The sequence below is a fragment of the Cololabis saira genome, chromosome 14, assembly GCF_033807715.1.
Source record: "Cololabis saira isolate AMF1-May2022 chromosome 14, fColSai1.1, whole genome shotgun sequence".
NCBI lineage: Eukaryota > Metazoa > Chordata > Actinopteri > Beloniformes > Belonidae > Cololabis > Cololabis saira.
The window spans coordinates 19,688,569-19,711,311 of NC_084600.1; the positions used below are offsets into that span (position 1 = coordinate 19,688,569).

General features: G+C 40.2%; 1 protein-coding gene across 1 annotated transcript in view; it reads right to left on the reverse strand.

Annotated features, from left to right (window-relative positions):
• The window catches only part of si:dkey-175m17.7 (uncharacterized), a 38,810-nt gene that overhangs the window by 4,779 nt on the left and 11,288 nt on the right, over positions 1–22,743 (reverse strand). Inside the window, exons 2-4 of the mRNA XM_061739232.1 lie at positions 14,885–16,971; positions 14,402–14,704; positions 11,789–12,050 (exon numbers count right to left, since the gene is read on the reverse strand). Of these exons, the coding sequence (XP_061595216.1) occupies positions 11,789–12,050; positions 14,402–14,704; positions 14,885–16,955 (2,636 nt within the window). The 5' untranslated portion in view covers positions 16,956–16,971. The remainder of the gene's footprint in view (positions 1–11,788; positions 12,051–14,401; positions 14,705–14,884; positions 16,972–22,743) is intronic.

A 22,743-nucleotide genomic window follows, 5' to 3' on the forward strand; every position in this document is an offset into this window, starting at 1 on the left:
CCGGCTTTCATGATGGTTTTAAACCGAACACCCTCCGCAGGAAAGCTGTAGAGGCACGTCACCCACAGTGGATTGAAGGGGTGGCTAGATATCGTATGTATATGACTGTTCAGTAAATATTCTATTACAATACATAAAAATACAAAGTTAATTCATAATTGTAAACTCGAGTAGAAAGCACACAGAACGGTAACACGCCTAAAGACAGCTAAAGAAGAGCGTGACGCCATCTTTGCTAAACCACGACTGTTTTCTAGGCTTTAATGGCGCTGTGCTGCGTTCACGTACTAGTTTTTTGTTGAGTGTACAGCTTCCTCTTTATATTGTCTCTGGTAAAGAGGGGCGATTCGTTCTGTTTGTCCGTTGTGCTTGCCGTACATTTCCTCACTGGGACAATCAGCATATTTAATTCTTAATGTCAACATAAAGCTAAGCAAAGTGTTAAAATGTCTAGTTTTAGCCTTTGTCCCTAAACTACAGATATAGCCTCGTCAGACTGTAAAGTTATGTGTGTGGCCCTCATGTTAACATCTACTTTGTCCTGTTGTGTAATTAAGTTGGACTTTACAACATATCAAAACGAAATAAAAAACAAGGAATTTATTTGAACATTTGAGGTGCTAATGAAAAGTTTGTCCAGTTCTTAAGCTGCCCAAACATTGACTAGAGAGCTGAAAGCAGGTATTTTATTTGAACCCAGTTTTTTGCGTGTTTTTTTTTTTTTTGCTCTTTGCAGTGTAGAAATGACTGATCGTTGATTTGAATGTTGCAGATCAATTAAGCAAACGTGAGTTGATTTGGACTGATGAGCTGCTGCTGCAGGTTTAGGACTCCACCTGCTGGATTATGCAGGCAAGTTTAGATAATGCTGTGTGTAAAACTCAGAAGCAAACGTGGTCTTGAACCAGCTGGACAACTATGAGCATCCATCCGTCCGTCCGTCCGTCCATCCATCCATCCATCCATCCATCCATCCATCCATCCATCCATCCATCCATCCATAATGTATACATGTTTCTTCCTATTCAAGGTAAAGAGGAACTGCAGGAGCTAGTTCTTTAAGGGCAAAAGACATCTGTACACCCTGGACAGGTTGCCAGTCCATTCCAGGGTCATGTATAGATGGAACCGCACACACACATACTACAGGTTATGAAGAATCACCTCCAGCTTCCTCTCAGGTAAATAACAGAACCAAGTAATCCAAGTTTTCATGATCATTTCATCAGCAGAAGAAGAGAGAAGTGACCGGTGGTGCGCTCAACAATGAAGACCAACAAACAAAATATTTCTGACTCTAACAACCCCTAACTTATCTTTGGAGCAAATATCAGGATATTGTAGACAGACAAGAGACATCATTCATTTGAGTTAAATTAAACTTAATATTACACGTTATTTTTCAGAAGTTGTCATAAAACATTGAAATATCCGTGACATTTTTTGGGTAAATCACCAGAGAGAAAAGGTACAAAAGCCCCCTTTTCTGGGATGTCCTTCTTACAGTAGCTCTGCTCAAAGCAGCTGACTTGGAAGTCACTCTGTGTAGCAACACCACACATGACCACATGGGGCAGTATACAAATAGCATAAGCATTACGTTGTGTGTTGCCTTTGAAGTTGGAAGCCAGAATTTCCAAGTTCCACGTCAGAGGTTTTAGATGGAACTTGAGAAGAAATATTGACCAAGCGTTTATTGACATTCAGGCCTGAAACCTTAGTTTGATATTTGTTTGTAATGGGTTCGTGTCATGGCTATAAACATGAAAACCTGCTCTCTAGTGGCGCACTGCGTCACTCTGAAACCTTCAAATCAACCAGTCATCACTCTCTTAATTAAGTTATCACTTATCATCAGTCAGAAGAACCCGATAAGCATTCCTTGGTGTCACAAGTGGCGAGTTTCACTATTTTTAATCTGCCAGTAGGTGAACAGGGGGTTCACCGATTTTTTTTTTTTTTGTCTTACTATTCTGTAAAATCAGGGGGAGTATAAATCAATGTGTTCTCAATTAAGAGTTCCTCAATCCTAGCTGGAATTTATTGTAATCAGTGAGGAGTGAAGCATCCATCAAATAAAACATTTGAAATTGTAATAACATAATAATCACTGGACTCAGTTGTGCAAAAGTCATGATTATTTAGAAAAATCAATTTAAAACCAGAGTGAAAGAGAAGATTTGAATTAATTAATCAAAAAAAAAAAAATCTCACTGGGTATGCTCAAATTATTGAAATTAATTAGCTTTCCTGGGTCCTCTCTTTACTTAATAGATCTTAATTAAGCTGAAGTTAATTACCCTTGAGGCACACAGGGACCTTCCAGTCTGGAGACACCGACTCCACTTGTCCAATGTCCTCACTGCACTTTTATTTCATGCACTTTACTTAAACCAAAGTCATGAATGTAAAACAAATTTGCAGTCTGGTAAATCTGTAAAATGTGCTCAGCTAAAAGTCAGTCAAAGTCAGAATGAGCTGTGAAAGCCGTTGGATAATCCCCGGCCTTTTACACGTTGCAGTACTAGACAAAAATCTGCAGAACCTGGTCAATGCATTGTTCACTTTTTCATTTAGAATCCAAGTGACTTGCAGCGTAGTCCTTTGCCTCGAGGTTAGCGTCGATGAATATTGAAACAATGTCGCTAAAATATTTCATTTTAAGCCATTTGGGCCATTGATTCGGTGATGGGACTCAATGTCGGACAGACACTGAAATGCTGGATGGATTTCAAGTTCAACAGCAGCTGTTGTGTAGATATTGAAAAACAAAATGCTTGATGATCTGTGTGAGCAATAAAAGCACGGCTGAATCTACATCCTCTCCCGAATCCGAAATGCTCTATGTGGACATTTGAACCCGATTGTGTAATATGCTCACTTTTTAATCATCCAAGTCTAACGTTTCATTCATCGCTACCCTGTGGTGACTCGTGTGTGTCAGCAGATCAGAATATGCAGAAGGTGTCGGTGGATGGCCGACTCGCTGAGATATGCAGCCCCAAATCAGGAAAAGTAAGGATCATATGAAAAATACAAACAGAAAAGGAGCTCAGTGAATCATACGTAGATTTGCTTTTATTTCTTTACAGACAGTGTGAGCACAAGATGTTTCATGTTTATTCTTCTCAGCTGCATTTGTTAATATACATTCACTATTGCATTTCAGGCCTGTTAAAACAATCTCTTATAAACAAGACAAAGTCACGGTTTAAATGGCCTGCCTGTCCATTTTAGAGTTCATTATTATGTGTCTTTAAATCTTTCAATGATTTTAATGAAAATAATTTCATGTTATTATTTTGATTATATTGTCTATTTTTAATTCCTATTTAATTTTTTTGATCTACCTTTTGCATTATTAATTTTCTTCTAAATGTATGTCATTCATATGTTCTGCACTTTAGTTTACTGTTTTTAAAGTGCTTTATAAATAAAGTTGGCTTGAACCCAGCCCCCAGTGCTCAGTCGGGGACCTGCAACTTTTATTATTTTCACATTGGCATCACCCCCAAAGTTGCAGAGTCAGTACTTTGCTGTGACTTGTATATTTATCTTGTGTAAAAATAACTGTAAAATGAGATTCAAAAATGTTAAATACAGACATATAAGGAACTGTATTTTCTCCTTGGAACCAGTCTGTAAATATTTTTTATCTCTGCTACAAAGTTAGATATTTTGACCTGGGAGCCAGTCCTGGTTTGCATCAGACTAAGTAGATGTAGCTCCTTGGTTGCTCATATAGCCAGAAGGGATGGGAACTGCACAAAGTTTAACTGACCCAACGTGAGTGGGTCGTAGACCTTTAATGTAAAGGTCGGGACATTTTAACCAATGAAATGAAGCTGATGAGAAAGAAACATCCTCTGTTCAACTGTCTACAAAGTCATGAAAATCATTGAATACTATGAATAACTGCTTTTTTTTCACTTCCCGTACCATCCCAACTAATCCACTCAATACTTTTTTTTAATGTCAAAATCAAACATAATTGTCACACGATAAATTTGCCCAGGATTCATCCTCAGGGGAACATGAATATCTGTATAAACGGTATGATGGAGAACATAAACACACATCCAGCTTGGTTAATTCACATAAAAAAAACGTTATAGTTAAAAATACTGTCATGGTATATCCATGTAAACACAGCTGGTACTGTTGAACTATTTAAGGTAGTTATTGCAGGCGGATGCCGAGTTTGCTTTAACCTTTCTCTTGCAGATTGATCTGCCCCCTGGGTGCTTCATTGCAGTGCTGTGAATCAAAAACCAGTCTTATGTAATAATAATGAGCGAAGCAGATGATCATCTGAATCATCAGTTGCAATTGGCCCATTTTTATTGACAGTTAACCTATCTGCTCAATACTTTCCAAACGGACAAGACTGCCTTCATTCAGGGCTGGTGATCGGTCCACAGTGTGACCACCAACCTATCACAGGCCATGGTTTTATTGCATGTATGAGCCAGAGCTCTATATGCTTACTCATGGATGCTAAATAAATTCAAAATAATCACAATAGTATATTCATCCATTTTCTATATCCGTTTAATCGCGTGCAGGGTCACGGGGTCTGCTGGAGCCTTAATCCAGCATATTACAGGCGAGAAGCAGGGTGTGATACTATATGTACATAAAAAAAGTCAACAAGTTTGAACATTTCTTTAAATTAAAAAAAAAAAAGAAGTTTGCTTGATGCCATTCAGGTGAAACAACCATTAAAAAAATATATAACTAAGATAAGAGACAAGACAGCTCGAGGAAGAATCTTCACATGTTCTCATCACTGCTGGTTAATCAAAGGTGTCTCAACTCAGACCTGTCGGAGATAAAAGCAGCTGTACATGTGTGAGCTGGGTTTGTTTCTAGAGACCACTTCCACAAAAGCAGTGGTGGACAGTAACGGAGTAAATTTACTTGAGTACTGTACTTAAGTACATATCCAGAGGATTTGTACTTTACTTGAGTATTAGATTTCTTTGGTACTTATTACTCTTACTTGAATACATTTACAAGACAAATATTTTTACTTTTACTCGAGTAAATTTCTAGGAAGGCTGAAAAGTACTCGTTACTTTCAGGTCTGCTCTTTTTTCTTCTTCCCTAAAATCCTATTTTTAGATGGATATTGGGAGACAGGCACAGAGACAGACATTGGGAGACAGTTTGTTATGCTCTATATTGCTATATTGTACTGGTACATGTCCTTCCTGTAAAGTTAAGTGATTTCAACATTGAGTTATTGAAAGCAGAGATGTAGTTTTTTGTAAAGCAGTGGTCTTTGAGGGGGATCCAGACTTAGTTGGATGGTGCAGGTTCATTTGGTTTCAGTTCATGATTGTGTTAATAAACTCTGCATCATCTGCTGTCCTCTTATGATCCCATTCATTTGATTTGTTTTTGGTGTTTCTGCAGGTTTTATATAACATTGTGGTTCTAAAAGCAGCACATCAGTGCAGCTGGTTTCAAAGAGTTAATTCTCAGAAACAAGAGTTAAAAGATCCTTAAATTAATTTAGAAAAAATATAGTAATTTACTGATGTGGAAAATGAGAAATTTACTCTTACTCTTACTCTTACTTAAAGTAAATTTAAAAGCATTTACTTTTGGATACTTAAGTACCTTTAAAAGCAAGTACTTTTCTACTCTTACTCGAGTAATATTTTGACTGAGCTACTTTTACTTGTAACAGAGTTTTGACTAGTAGTATTTGTACTCTTACTCAAGTACTGGGGTCGAGTACTCTGTCCACCTCTGCACAAAAGACTGAACATTTCTTTTGAACAGCTTTATGCAGCTGGCATCGCTGCCTGTAACACAACTGTTCTGCTTCGTCAGGCCAAGGCGCTGCAAACAGCTCCATCTTCATCTGAGGGAGCTTCCTCGCGTTGAACGTCAGAGGACATGATCCATACTACAAATGGCCTTTTGTGAGGGTAATGGAAACAAGGACTGACTGGTCTCAGCATGAGCCAGAAAATTATTTAGTATGATGAAGTAAATCAAAGCATATTCAAATATTGTTTGTTTGTATACGTTTCTGGCAGCTTTTGAGCAAATGTTGTTAATTACTATTTCTTAAGGTTTTGGATGTGGTATTGTAACTTAGCTTAACTGGCATTGTAATGGGCATTTTTATCCATCCACCCATCCATCCATCCATCCATCCATCCATCCATCCATCCATCCATCCATCCATCCATCCATCCATCCATCCATCCATCCATCCATCCATCCATCCATCCATCCATCCATCCATCCATCCATCCATCCCTCCCAACCTATTCCTGGATCAAAGGGATCTGCTGGAGGCTATCCCAGCTCTCTTCAGGCCAAACGCCGGGGTTCACCTGGACAGGTTGAGCATTTTTTATCGTTAATTATTTCATACTAACAGAATCTATTTCAAGAGTAATAACATAAAAATGTTTGACCAACTACACATGCTATTCCTTATGCCAAAACAACGGATAATTGATAACAGACTGCAGGGGGTAAAATAATAAAAACCTATTTTGATATTCAACTGATCTTCTTTTCAGGAAAACTTTTATTTGTGGTTGACGTTCAAAAAGGTCATGGTTTAATGTTTTCAATTGATGTGGTACTGAACAGAATATCTTTGTTTTAGGCTTTTGATCAGGAAGACAACACCTTGGGTTTTACATAGCTGTGACAGGTATTTAGTTACTTTTATTATTACTATCATTATCATTTTGCAGATATTTCATCCAAAATGAAAGGGGTAAATTCTTTGTACTCAGGAGTTGGAATATGGGACTCAGCTCAAAATCGCATCTGTTAAAAACTAGTAAAAACCAAGATGAACGTCTTCTATTTGTTATAACATGAAAAAGTTTGAGAAACAAGATCGATGTATCCAGGAGAGTTATTCTTGTGAGGTATGATGCAGCATTTTCTCAATAACAATCCCATAGCAACATATTCAATAACCTTGAACCAGAGATTTTACTAACCGTCAGAGGTCTGGGCAGCAATCTTGATTACTGACCTCGGGGATGACTGAGTTTGTCTGAGCTGTCGGTTTGGAAGTCCACATCTTGTGATGTGCCATTTCTTACTTCCAGCTTTGAACAACAACTCAAAAAAATGATTCCCCTGCAGATGAAATACAGTGTCCGTGTCACACCTGCAGCAGACGGCCGCCGCAGTGTTTTTAGTTTGCAGAATCAGGGAGGGACTTTGGTAGCGAGCTGGGCTGAGAGACGGTTTTAACGATCTGATACGATTCAAACCTCATTAATAAGATTGCAGTTCATGCTAACACTAAATGATTATATCACTTCTGCATCAGACAGTTACCGTATTCAATTTGTCACTACATTTTATGTTTTGGAGAATGTTTTCATGTCCTGCAACAGAGTTCATGAAACAGTGTTAAAAAACTGGATTGCAAAACTGACTATATCACGAATATTAAATACACATAACCAGGTAATTTGACATCTTTCTTCTCTACACGGCCTCCCTAAATATGCATAAATGCAAAGGGCCCCTAGTGTACAAAGCGAGGAAATGCACTTCTAAAGGGATCCTGTTGCTGAGGAGCAACAGAGTTCACAACGGTCTGCTCTTGTAGCCTGTACTGTACGCATTAACCACACAAGCAGCTGAAGAAAGGGAGCCGGCGATTCAGTGTGTAGCTGCTGCAGTGCGTGAAGAAGAAAAAGAGGCAAATTATGGAAAAACACCAGAAGGAGGAGCTCTGCAACTGCACCAGAGATCATGGGGTTGAGTAGTAAACTATAAATTGTAAATATTACGTGAGTACACGGAAGCAGTGCAACGGTCTGATGCATCCACAATATCACCCCACTGCACGTAAAAGATAATTACCATATAAAATTCCCTTCACTCTCCACTGTACAAGTCATTTAAAATAAATATAAGGCCTGCAGTCGACCATGCAACAGTTATCTCTTATTTTTAAATGTTGTCAGGCTGTCCTCCTAACACGAGTCTAACATGCTAATCAATAAAATGTTAATTAAATCCATCACTGAATATCAAGAGACGTTTAAAAGATGTTCTTTAATGGACACATCTCACTGTGAGTAACATGTTTCAGTGATAATAAAAAGTCAAGGGGGAGGATATTTTGTGCCAGAATAAAAGTTTTAAGAATCCATCTGATAGTTCTCCCTCTTTCAGTCACAGCAATCATGTCCATTTAAAACCATAAAAGTGAATTTTCTTATTTTAATATAAAGAAAAGCACGGAAGCCCAGCATCTGTACTTTATTACTTTACTCTGAAACACATGCTACAACTCTTTTAAATTTCAGTTTAAGGGTTCATATATGTCGGCTTGACAGTTTTTAAACGACCCGATTATTGTGTTTAGTTTGTTTTAATAGTTGAGGAACTGTCTCATTTGGACAAGTGTAAATCCTTTCACAATGGTTGGTTACTTTTCTGACATGGCTCAAGTCACTTAAAAATGTCTGTACTGCATAGAAAATATTATTAGTATTGAAAAATAAAAACAAAAAAAAAACCACAGTCTTATTTATCCACAGTGAGCAAAGAAAAGGCTTTTACGTACTTCACAGCTGTTTTTGCTTCCTTTTCCATTGCTATGACGCTTTGAAACCACATCACTGCTGCAGCACAACTGAACTGTACTTATACAGTTTAACCCACTTTGTTTTAGTTGGTTTTAGCATGCTAGATGCTGAATATAATGAAGAGAATCAAAGTCTCCGTGATATAGCAGCATTGTATTTGTCACAGTGCACCTCAAAGAATTATGAAGAGTACAGTCGGTACATGGAGGTAAAAACATCTAAATACAAGGACCAGGTATTACAATATGAAAATATTACATTTGCTTAGGAGAAACAATCCAATATGAAAAGGGAAGGGGTGACAGAGTAGCATCGCAGGTTAGATAACATGAATTTTATGGTCTCTGGAGGAGGGACAGCGAAACGGCACAGTTTTATAATGGTAGTCATACCTGAAGAGTTCTCACCCCCAACGGGGAGGAAGGAGGTGGTCTGCATTTTTCTCGAGCTATCCATCATCATCTCATTAATATTTGGTATGGGGAGTAACACAATGTTTTAAAAATGAGAAGTAAAATACAAACAGGAATAATTATGTTCACACGAATAAGCAATGCACTGATACACAATGTTCGCCAAAAGTTATCATACAAACAGGAACTAATAACGTTCATCTTTTCAACTGCAACACAAGCGGAGGATTTGTACACGTACTGACGCACAAAAACACACTGGTCCATCAGTCCTCAAGAATCAAAGAGACATTGCTTGAATTTCTTTCTATGTGTCTCTCGAGTACAAATAGCTGAGGTCAGCAGCGACTCACCTGCACAACATGGCGTTAAAGAAATAGCTTCTGCAGCCGTTTTTGCATAAAAAGTTAGTATAAAAATCAAGAAGCAGTAGCAATGGGCCCTCTTCAAAGGTCAACGCTACATCTTCTGTGAGGGGAGAGGTGGACGGAGTTCGGCTGACTTATCTTCAGACGTGAGAGGAGTGAGAGGTGAAAACAGGAGCGCGGCGTATCAGTGGAAGAGTAATTCTGCACCAAACGGTGCGACTGAGGATAAGTGATGTCACGGCAGAGTCACAGTCCATCCAGACCTTTCATATACAAAAGAATAAGTCATGGAATAGTAAAAAAAAGAAGGAAATACACAGATATATGTGTATACCCAACATAATGAAGGTTGATTGTAGAAAAATATAAAGCCTGTACCAAAGTCATTGAGCCAGAAAATAAATCCAAAGAGCAAAATCAGGATCAGTTCAGGAAGCCTTGACAGTGAGTGAGGATCAGTTTACCCAAAGCTAAACTGAAGGCATTTTGGTTTTAGAAGACTGGAAGAGGGACTTTTGTTAACTGAGAATGCAAATGTGGAAAAGAGGCAAGAAAGAGATCAAAAATATCACTCGACTTCGTTCCACTTCAGTTCCACAAACTCTAACACTGATTTTACTTTTGTTTCATCTTTATTCTATAAATTAGTGCTTGCACCTTTAACCATGTGTTTTCGAGACATCTTTTATGAAATTATCAAAGAGAAATACTCTAAATGCATCTACTTTCATACATTTCAGTCAGTGCTATCATGCAAAACAAAACTATTATGCCAGGTTTTTGTGGCGAAGTGGTACACAAGCAAAGGAGGGGCTCATTAAGTGTTTTTTGCAGATTGACTTTCTTTGAATTTGAAAGAAAGACTGTTGTCTCTAAGTTGACTTTAGTTTCTTCTGTATTTAGATTATTTGCTCAAATAGCGACACACGTTCCGTCTTCATTCAGCCTTGCCTGAAGTAGTGGGAACTCTATTTACAATTTCTTTTTTCACCACTGTAGGTAGCAATAATGCTGTATACATGAATGTTGTGTTTTCAAATTTCATGTGTTGGTGGCATAACTTTAGAGAGTGTGCAAAAGCAAGGTAGGCCTTATTTATTCTTAGCTGGAAGATTGGTAAAGATGGCTGTACAGGAGCTGCTGCAGGTGCAGACTCAAGTTTGAATGTCAACAATAAAAAAAAAAAGAAAGATAGAAAAAAAAATCACAGTGAATCAAGTTACCATCTCCAACCAAACAAAAACCTTTGTTGTAGAGATAATGCATAGTCATGAGATGCTTGGGTACGTAGGTCTGTGTGGACTTTTATGAATGAATGGAGTTTGGGACTAGAAGTACCAACATGAATGAAATAGTCAAGTTATGAAAACAAATTATTTTGGGATTGAGATGATTCATCTCCTTCAAAAATGTTCCAAAATAGCCTCCTTCTGTAACTGTGATTCAATTTAAAGGCAATGTAAGCAATTTCTTTTTGCTTTCAATGTAGGGCTGTTTCATGCTAGACGTCAACAAAGCATCTTTTTTGCACAGAACCCCCCCCCCCCCTAAAAAAAAACGAAGAAACTGTCTATACATAATGTTGGTTTCATGATTTCAGCTCAGTAATTTCATAAATGCCTTTATAATGAGTTTATGTCATTGTGTGACCTGCATATTCAAGTTTACACATCAACATTGTGTGTTAAACACAGTGCTTGTATTCACCCAGAGAAGACAGCTCCGCACGACTTTGTGATAGGCATCTCTACTAGGTCCATGTTGCTGTATTGCACGCTTTTCAAATCAGAAAGCAAAGAAAAAAATATAAATATATCTAATAGGACCAGTAACTGAGGACTGGATTTTTCCTTTTCTTTTTTTTTAAAATCTTTGTGATAATTCACTGGGTGATAACACAACAATTGTATGGTAAGTTAAGTGCACTGTAATGACCTGTGTGCTGCTACATGTTGTGTAATCGTCAGAGTTGTGTTGCGAATGAACCTCTCCATTTCTGCATTCATGTTCTGCATGCATTTATGATTCATGACAGGAAAGTCAACCTTTCTGAGCGTGGCTGCAAATGTAAACAATGGGAACAAAAGGGTAGACGTGTCAGAGAAAAAAGAAATAAAAGAGATATCTGAGCGATGTTAGAGCTGTACAAAATGTTGGCACATTATCATATAAACAGCATACGGGACGAGGATCAACCTGTCTAAGAATAACTACTTAAACAAATGAATTTCCAGTCCTTTTGTATTATGTTTCATAGGATTGAAAGTGCACTATCTTCCAAACATCCCAACATTTTCCAGGTGTATGGTTTCTCGCCATGTTTCTTCTAATATGTGCTGCACTGATCTTAGTATCTAGTTGGTCTCTTCTTCACTTGCGGTAACGCTACTCATTCCAAACCTCTGACCTCTCTTACACCTGCGTCTCCACACCGTTAAGTTTAGGCATCAAGATCCGAGGAGTCACCCCAGAGTTGAGGTCCCGCTCAAACTCCAAAAGCTGGCCCATGAAGTTTAGGTTAGGCGACACCACGGGGCGACGGCTCCGCACGTATTTGTAGGCATCTGTCATAGTCATGAGGGTGTGCTTCATAAGGTAGGCGATGACAATGGTTGCAGAACGGGACACTCCAGCCTGGCAGTGCACCAACACTCCCTGTCCACTCTGATATGCCTCCTCTGTGGATGAGAACAGCAAACAGATCAGCTCAGTTTTGCATTCAACACATAAAGACTGGATTTTTTTCCCCACTGCAGACATAATGTTTAACGCTAACAGCTGTATGAAGTATGAAGGTGTACCTCCCATTAGCTAACTAACTAGGCAGGTATCAGTGTTGGTTGAGCATCATGTTACTATGACAACCAGCCTGAAGTAAAGACCTAAAAAGAATAATGACAAAACTATGCACTTTTTGCTATAGTTTGTTTCTCTCTGGAAAAATGTGTAAATGAAGCCTGACATTTGTCCGTGACAGTTAGCATTATTTTCTTTTACCGTGTTTGTTAATGTGCCCTGTCACAGTTACGTCAAAGTCTACAGAAGGCTTTTTAACACCTCGTAGTTGGGTGAAATTGAAGAGTTTGCTGATAACCCAGGGTACATTTGGAATGATGTAAACAGCCCTTGTAAAAACACCCTACAGTCTAGTTGATTCCTGAAAGTAACCCCCAGGTCCTACTGGGCACAGAAGCGCCATGTTCCACCCTGTTGTCTTGAATCACGGCCACTTTAGTCAATAGCCACTTTCACACAGAGATTGCAATATAAAAATGCACTGGAGACTTTAATCATTCACATCCATTCTGCAACTAGCAATGATCCCAATGAAAATGCTTCCCCGGGGAGAAAAGCATGATGGCATTCTGTGATCTGAAGGCAGTCCTGTTCCTTGTTCGGTACACAGCCAGCAACAAGTCACTACCCACCAAACGCAGGACATCCACATAGTTTTTCTTGGCCTAAACGCGGTCAGCCCATCACTGCCTTTATTTAGCCCGAAAAGAGATGTTCAAAATTGGTCCTTCTTGAACCCATTTGATGTGATCCAGATTTAGCCCAACAAAAGATGTTAGAAATTAGTCAGTGACAGGAGGGTAACTTCTCTGGTCACTGACAGTGTAGTCGATAATAAATAGAGCACAACACTGAGTAAACGCGAAGATGAATTCAGATTTCTGTTTGGTTGGCACAGTGGGACACATGCAACAGTACTGGCAGAAGCTTTTTTCAATTTGAGTCTCTGCTGTCATTTTGGTGTTTCCTGCTGATCCAGAATGGAAACTCAAGGTTGGCCTGAACATATAATGGCTCCTTTTACCTGCTAAACAACATGGTGCCTCAAGTTGAGTGATGAATTTAGCAAAACGGCTGGTCTGCACTCTTGCAGGTTAATTTCATCCTCTGCCCAGAGTTTGCAGCAATAATCCTGCCCCACTTATGCCTTTCTTAAATGGCTTTTCACACAGCACTTGAGTCTTCCCTGTTACTACCTCCCAAAGCAGAACAGGGCGATAACAGAGGCTGAATAAAATGACACTGCACTCTGCCTCTGTGGCAGAGAGTTTGAAGTATTACAAGGGAGGTGTCATGTTTCAGGAGCTTTGGAGGGTTCAATGCTTGAGATTGGGATTGATTTGACCTTCGTGGTGAGGCAGCCCAAAACGCATTGCCCAATCGAACTCCCTCTCGATGCAGTTGCTGGCCTAGGGGCCCAGAAACGTGTGGACCCCCTCAAGTTTGCTTGCTGTACCAAAGTTTAGTTGTAAAGTCAATATCGCGGTTGGTGCTTCTTGGTTATAAATATGGCGGATGTGAAGGAATTGTTCTTAAGACTAATCAGAGAGGTTATTTTCTGGTGAATCAGCTGTCTGCAGCCTGGTGACGTTGCATTTTCAGCCCAACTCAGCTTGGTTAGAACCCTGGTCAAGTAGTTGCGAAAAAAGGAGGTACTAACTGGTACTGTCACCTTGTGGAAAACCCTTAAAACAGAGTCGAGCCGAGCCGAGGAAGGTACTAATGGAAATGACCTAAAACAGTACCTTTCCCAGCCATTCAGTAATACACAAAGTCCTGGTTGATTTTCAAAATAAACACCATAATCGCAGTCCAACTGGTACATCTATATTACACAATGAAGCCCTTTTTTGGCTACTGTTTTCTTTAAATGTTGTGATTCTCACGAAATTTCAAAACCTTTGAATGAAGTCATTATCTCACGAATTCAACAGAAGAGGCATCAGTTGGAAGCATTTTGCTTTTGAAACACTCACAATTTTACCACCAAACCACAGAGAACTGTACTCTTTGCAAGCTTAAAGCAAAGCTGACACTAAAACTTGAGTTATTTAGATTTTGTTTTAAGAATTTGTTTAGAGCTAACAAGCTGTGGTAAAACTTAATGGTCCACAACCGGGTTTATGTTCTCTAATAACAGGTCTGCATCACACTGTTAGGACAGCAATCAAGCAGATGCTAAAAATGCCAGAGTAAAGCTCAGACCATATACATTCAGCACTGAGACTCTCACCGATGAACTCAAAAACCTCCTCAAAGTACTGTCTGAGGTTTTGCCTGCTGTTGTCAGTGGCCGGTAGCCTTTTGTAGCGCAGTCCAGAGTTGACGTGGTAGAGGGGAAGGTGTGTGGTCACGTTGACCACATAGCCGATGTTGAGGCGCAGCAGCAGGTCCACGTCCTGGGCATCTCTCTCGTTCCCCAGAAACAGGAAGGGCAGGATTGGGCTGATGACGGCGTTCTCCGCATCAGGGGTCATCACAGTCTCATCGGACAGAGAAGCTGGCAACGAAGAGGAGAGTGGCAGGGAGAGGCGCACTGGAAAAAGACAGAGTAGGTGTAGACAGATGCTTCTTTCATTGGGAATTTAAGCTGCTACCACAGAACACAACATTACAGAAAGATATATTTGAGACTATTTTATCTAACCTGTATTAAATAATATTTAATTTATTCAACAATAATAAGTTTTAATCTGCTGCACGCAGATATTCTTACTTCGGTTGTTCTCCTCATCTTGCTCTCTGTTCAGGGAGTTCAGGGCTAGGTGAAGTGACTGAGCTGAAGGCAGTGAATGTCCTCCCTCCCTGTCTCTCTGCCAGGGTTTGGGTTTGATGAGTGTGCTTGGGGCAGATGGTGGAGGGGAAAAGGATACAGGTGATGGTGGGGACATGGAGCGGGGAGAGGGGGACTGGTGATATGTTGCATCTTCGTCTTGATCGGGACCATCGCTCATCCCTACATCTTCTGCTTTATTCAAGAGCCTTTTCAGTGAGTTGCGACCATCGTCATACCCCATTCCCAACCGGCAGCCTACAAAATCAAAGGCAGTCATTTTGCCTTGTTGTCGTCGGCCAGGGGGGTCTCTAAGATGTGTCTGTGTGTACTCCTGGAGGTTTTGGCAGTCCAAAAGGGCAAGGCCTGCTCCGTTATTGCCATTCTGGCCCTGGACAGTGCAAGTTTTCCCAACTCCTGTCCCCATCCCTGGACAGTTGTTCTTTTGGGCATTAGCATGGCTCATCTTTTTGGCAAGTTCCTCTGACCAGATAGTACATGAGTTGTAGTCATCTTCATCAGCTTGGAACATAGCCATTGGATGAGCTGCTCCAACGCCTCTTCCTGGGGGCTTGCCTCTGCGGGGGTTGAATGTCACCACTATGGGGTCGCTGCTGCAGTAGCTGCAGGTGGAGCTGCCCGTTTGAGAGGCTTTGGGGTTGCAGCCTGTGACGCAGCTCTGTATTGCCCGTAGTGGAGCCGAAGAGGACAGAGGAGTGCAAGGCAGACATCCTCCTACTAGTTTTTTGCGAAGAATTGCAGGACTCTCAAAGTTTCTGGCCTCGCCAGAGCAGGAGGCACAGCGCAGTGGTTTGAACAGGCTTGCTCGACAGTCAGATGCAGTACTGTTGGATGAGGAGGTGTTGGAGGTGGAGGCGGTGGAAAGACACCCTCCCAGATTTCTAAGGCCCATTTCTTTACTTCCTCTCCTCACTGCTCCAACATTGTGACCGCAGGAAAATGAGGTGGAAGTGCTTCCGCCTCCTCCTTGGAAGCTAGAAGAGTCTCCCTTACATCCCCTGCATCTTACCAACCTCCAGCAGCCACAGTTGAATGGCTGCGTACAGTCAATGGTGCAAGTATGGTCAGGGCTGGGGAACCCTCCAGCATGGGAGGAGCAAGGGGAGAGAGGAAGACCATGAAGAATATGAGGGCGATGATCCCTTGTGCGGGGCGGGTGATGCTGGCCGAGCTGATGAAAAGAGCCGGGGACATGGGAGGATTGGGAAGGGAGGGATGGAGGATACTGGGAGTTTAGGATGGCAGCATGGGGCACGGGAAGGGAGTTGTGGTGGTAGGGCAGAGCGTGGCTATTATGGCTTTGGTGGACAGTTCCCAGTTTGGAATTCTTTTTGTGACTTAAAGAGGAAAATTCCTGGTCACTTCTGTTATGAAAACTTGTGTTTTCTTTCTCCTTTTCACATCTGAAATTATGCAGCTGTGCTTGAGCGGGAACAAATTGTAGGATCCCACCAGGGGAAGACGACAGCTGACGAACTCGCTGCGACTTGTGCTCAGCCCCACTTGGCCTCCCTGTACTGTGCCCAGTTTTTCTCTCAAAATGTCCTTGATCCTGGGCGGGGACACATTTCCCTTTGCCACCTTTCACACTTCCACTACGCCCTAATGAGTTGCTGACTATTCCCCGTCCTCCTTTGTCCACTGTCACTTTGATATCGATAGTATGTGTGTGAGAGGGTAGCCGTGGGCCAAGAGTTACTGTGCCATTGCTATGGCAGTGGCTTGGGATGTGTCTGACACCTGCTGGGATGACAGGCTGCTCCTTGAATTTCTGCACTCGGGACGACCTGCGATTGCATTCCAAACTCTCGGATTTACAGTAAAAATGGGACTGAGAAGGCTGGAAGTGAGGTGGGTGGGAAACGTGTCCATTGGAAGTGGCTGTTATTTGAGAGGAGTGCTGCGAGATGGTTTGTGGGGAAGCTTCACACAGGGCTAAGTTTTTAGGGCGCTGAATGACCACTATGCGCTCGTCAAGAGGGAGAGGAGGCATCTGGGTTTATGCAAAGCTGTCCAATGAAGAAGAGAAGAGACACAGAAAGAAAGCAGTCAGGAAATTACCATTAAGTCAGATACAATTAAAATATAATATGGGGCTCACTTTACATTCCAGCAGTTTAGATGCAAACGGCACACATTGATACAAGGTTATGGATGTAGATTTGCATCTATATCATCGATAAGTCAGTTATTTATAAAATGTAAAGTAAACTCCATATTTTTCTCAATAATCATGACACATGTTCACCACAAATGTTGATGTTTTGCATTTCTTTGCAAGTCACTTTTTAAGGTGTTTTTTGCATGACAAAACATACCAAGAGCAAATACAAAAACATCCACAAATGTCACGCCGCAGCATTGACCTTTAACTTGTGTCACAGTTTTCCCCTTCACATTTACTGCAACAGAAGAGGAAACGGCACAAAGACGATACGGACTGAGGTGGGTTTTTGTATTGAATGGATATCACAGTAGTGATCACTTGTAAAGAATCCATTTAAACATTCACCTCACAGTTTGTCCCTGCTTACATCATGGCTAGCCTGTTTAATGCTGTGTGCATTTTGGCATTTACTGTTTAAACCGTTTCCCAGTGGTATCTAAATGTGTAAGACTGTGTGCCTGTTGGCTGTTAACAACATATCATCTCAAATAAATCCTGATGGCAGTGAGGCTTCTTGAAAGCTCACACTCAAAAGCTGCTACAAATGAGCTGAAACAACCGTCATCATTCTGAAGAGACCTCATTCTTAGCAGGAGGCATTCACTTGAAATAATAAGTCATGGCTGATGGTAAAAATTGCAAAATATACTGTAATGCAAGGAGGGACACTTATTCAAAAGTCTTGTATGCAAAGTACTATCCAGTCCCGAACTGTAGAGCTTATACCTTACATTTTAAGGACTGTATAATGTGGACAGTCCCTGTTGCTAACTTGTGTAAGGTTAAAACAAATAAATGTATTGCATTGCTGTCTTTGCACTTCATTGTCACAGCAAAACAACACAGTAACTCCCAGCTAATAATGGCTCCGAGAAATAATTCACTTGAAAGACTGTTAATGCTGGAGAGCCATGTGATGAAGTCTGAAACGGAGGGCTTCTAACCCCTATCTATCTGCCACTAGTATAAATTAAATTAATCAGATCCTTTCAGCCAGTTGGAAACAAGCATTTGTCCAGGCCATGGTGTAAACAGAAGGTCACCACATACACACTACAATTTAGCTGGAGAGAAAATGCTCACATCATGACACAGCAAAAAAAGATTTACATGTGGAGGGTAGCACTTTGTAATGCAGCGCATATTTTATGAGTAATTATAAGTATATAAAGTATGTTAGATAATTTATAAGTACTTCATTTCACTTATTTTTTTGTAAATAGTTAATGTCACAAATTAGCGTTTTCTATGTTTAGTAAAGCAGGTTAATTTTAAAAGAGACGTGATATTTTAATAAAATATCCATGACATTTTGGAATTTGATGAGAAGTCGTGGTGATTAAATGATTCTACTCTGATCTGGGTCTATGGTGTCACAGTATCAAGCAAATCTGAACTGCTCACTGAATGATGTATTTTTAGATTGAGGTACCTATAAATAAATTGAAATATGTGTTATATTATCAATTTTGAATTGTTAGTTACTCAAAAAATCTCATGCTCTCAAAAACAGGAAATTGTGTTTTTTTTCGCCATCTGTCTCCTCAGATGTTCTTACAACAGAGTCATTAGCTGCTCTCGAAGCTTAATTATTTAAATTCAGTGTTAAGATAAGAATCCACCCTAGTTACACTTCTTGTTGAATACAGTCAATCCGTGGTCTGTGGTTGATTAAGTGTTTTGATTTATTTCTGTTTATGTCGTGACAGACATTTTGTTTGACATTTTCTGTAAAAAAACAACAAAAAAGCTCTTTATTTAGCCTTGAATGTGCAGACTTTTAATTGTCTTTTTTTTTTGTAGTTTAATGTGTTTCAATGTTGTATATAGTTATCAAAGAAATGAAGGGCCATTGGAAAATAGCTTTGCGTCTGTATTATATGGTGTTGATTGAAACAGGGTGAAAGTTGGCTGGAATGCTCTGGAACAATGTTCCAGTTGTTTTCGCATCAAGCCAACTCGTCCATAAAAACCTGCACTTCTGTGTGCTGAACACGAGGGGCAGTATTTTATTGAAAAAGTGAAGCAGTTTATGAGTCTGCTTCTCAACTTTTAATCCTGATTTCGGTTCCTGATTATGCTCCGAACTGGTCTTTTGGTTCAACGGTACAAGACGAACTGAGTCTTTTGTTTTTGACATGATAATTCGGCCACTACTAAATGAAACAGGACACTTTGAGGAACCTCACTAATTTTACATGCACTCTCACTCATGGTGAAATACACTCTCCTTGTGTACTGAAACAATTAGCCCCAAAAAATAAAATAAAAACAGTAAAAAACCAGTGTGACCAATAACGCTAAACAAAACAACCGAAAACAGATTACTATTATCAGTGAATACTTATCTTTTACATAAATTACCAAATACTTTTTAGTACACATGCTTTTTTTTAATCACATTTATTTATTTTTGGATGCATACAGCCAAAAGAACTCAGTTTTGGTAATTCTGAGTAAAAATTGTATCTAATTTCACCCCTGAATTAAACTGAATTGTATTGTAAAGTAATGCTACACTTACATTTCAATGAGAGAAGCAGAATACTGTATGTTTTCTTTTTTTTTTTAAAACAAACTAGCCTATCAGATATAACTGTTTATATCTGTTAAGGTGGGTTTTCATTTTAAGTTTGTATTTTTTTAATTCATATTTTTACAATCCTGGGGAGTGGAGGACCACAAGGACGATCAGATACTCATGACAACACTGGCTGACAGAAACAAAAAGGGGGTAGAGATAAAATACAAGGAGAGAGGTTATAACGTGACACTGTAAACCACAGACTACGGGGGAGGAAAGAACATGTCAAAACAATCTTGGGATGCCTTCAGTCCCAACACAACACAGTTACCAACCCATGGAAAGAGCAGGCCACGCTCCAGTGTCCCCATGCTTATATCCGTGCACAGATTCTGGTGCTGGTCTCCTCATCATTTTTTTTTTTTTTTCCTTTTTCAGCCTTGCCTGTGGTAGAAGGGGTGGGGGTTACATTGACCCAGTTTTATCATGGTGGAAGTCACTATCACTCTGATCACTTTTCCCTCACACGCATAGTGTGTGACAGAAAGTGCAGGCTGGCCAGTGGCATTTTCACTCACCCGCAGTCATATCCTCAACAACAAAGAGTAGCTGAAAATCAGAGTTCCCAGTGATGATGCTGTTACTTCATTTTAATGTTGTTTGATAGAGAGGAATGCACCAAGCCCAGAATTAAACAGTATTAGACAGAATTAAAACATGTAATGATCTGATTTGTCATTTGAGCTGCAATTAAAGGAACATTCCCAAGTTGTAACACCACTAGCTCCATTATCAGATTGATCATTAGATGGTAAGGAGTGTAAACCTTTCTTAGTGACCAAAACAACATTAAACGAAGCAGTTGTGATTAAGAACACAATATGTGTCCTGCGATATGGTAATTAATGTTAGCACATAGAGTAAATTACCTATATCAATATAAACTGCTATTTAAAATGTATTGCATCTTAAAGGGAAAGTTCCGTTTTTTACAACCTGGACCTTATTTCTGGTATTTTTTATGGTCGTATACTCACCCAGGCAAGTTTGGTGTCATTTGGAGTCCTTCGGAAGATATTTGGAGTTTTTTGCGAGCCGCTTCTCCATATAATGGTAGCGCATGGGGGCACAGCGGGACACAGACGATGCAGCGTGTAAATAACACATGATTCCCGCGAAACTCTTCATTTCTTTTATGAATCCCTAGATCTGCTTCCAGGACCTGTTGTCTACATCCGGGGCTGTGTGTGTAACAAATAAATCCGTTTGTAAACAAGACCTCTGAACTCATGACGTCATCTCTGTGCGCGCACTCTGTCCTCCGTTCAGTGAGCTCTTCAGCCGTAAACTCTGGCTCAAAACGGTAAGGACGTCCATCATATTCAAAGTCGTCGTCCACAACCTCAGAATTTGACAAATATTCAGACATGTTTCAAATAACTAACAGTAAACTAACAGTAGCGAACTCCAGCTGTACACAGAGCTGTGTCTGCGATGCGCGCACAGAGATGACGTCAGCAGGTGAGAGGTCTTGTTTACAAACTGATTTATTTGTTACACACACAGCCCCGGATGTAGACAACAGGTCCTGGAAGCAGATCTAGTGATTCATAAAAGAAATGAACGAGTTTCGCGGCAATCATGTGTTATTTAGACGCTGCATCGTCTGTGTCCCGCTGTGCCCCCATGCGCTACCATTATGTGGAGAAGCGGCTCGCAAAAAACTCCAAATATCTTCCGAAGGACTCCAAATAACACCAAACTTGCCTGGGTGAGTATATGACCATAATAAATACCAGAAATAAGGTCCAGGTTGTAAAAAACGGAACTTTCCCTTTAAGGTCGACACAAGTCAGTCCAGGTATTTAAGCAGGGAAACACTGAGTGGTGGCAACCACAGGAGATGTCCGGTGACGCACTGCACTGGGGATTTGTTTGTTGTGGAAAAAATCTACAATATTGCTAATTGGAATACTTTTTTTGAGTCTTGTCAGTGGTTTAAAATAATTTATTTTGCCGTAGGTTGATTGCAACAAATGTTAAGATCAATTACCATTTAGCTGCAAACGCATATTCTAATCTCAAAGCTGCTTCGATTTACAAGCTTTAAATGCTTATTTATGTACTTCACTGTCTTGTGCATGTGCCAATAATCGTTCATCTGTAATTATTAAATGGAGAAGACAAAATTGTAATTTCAGGAAACATCAGAAAAAGAGATGTTTGCCCTCTGAGGCCCCGTGGGCTGTAATACCCAAACAACTTCTCTTTTTATCATATTTACCCTTAATGTTTATCATAGTGGGGGACTCACTTTATCATTCTTTCTGTTCAAATCTGTTCAAACATCCTCATTATCAAATGTCATTTCCAAAACAAGCAAATAGATGCTGCCAAAGCTGGAAGGAAAAGCTCCATTGGACCCATCTTTGCAGGGCCTGTCTCTAATGGGGCTAAGCGAGTTCACCTGCAGGTAAGGCAGGCCTACAGGCGTAGGCTGCTGCCTGCCGCTCCGATTAGTCCACTTGTAAGAGTCCTGAAATTACTTGAGGTGAAATTTGCTTGCTGCTGCACAAGGTAGAAGCTGGTGAGCGACAGTCCAGTTGGTCCTCTGGTTAGCCCTGGCTAGCAGCCTTCAACTGGACGTGAAGATAACTGCTTTAGGCTGCTTTAGTTGCCCCTGAATATTTCCAGGCTAACCCAAAGCTGCTAGCTTTGGCCTCTTAGTACAGTTAACAACACAACAAGCCATATTATGTTTAAAACAAAAATTATCTTGCTCCGTTGGGTCTTATTTATAGCTCAGAGGTCCAGTCAAGGCAGTGCTACATGGTAAGTAGCTGATTATAATACTTAATGTTATTAGATATAAATCTGTTGATTACTACATTTCTGCTGCAAAGTTGGACACTTTAACATGGAGTCAATGGTGATTGACTCACTTTCAGAAGCAGCCCCAGCGGTTGGTTGAGGACCTTTTTCTTACTTCTGCAGTGAAAACAACTCGAGAGACCAAATGTTGCACCTTGGTTGTACTCCACTTTTCACGATGCATTGTGGGATACATCCGGTGCACTATAAGGTTCAAGG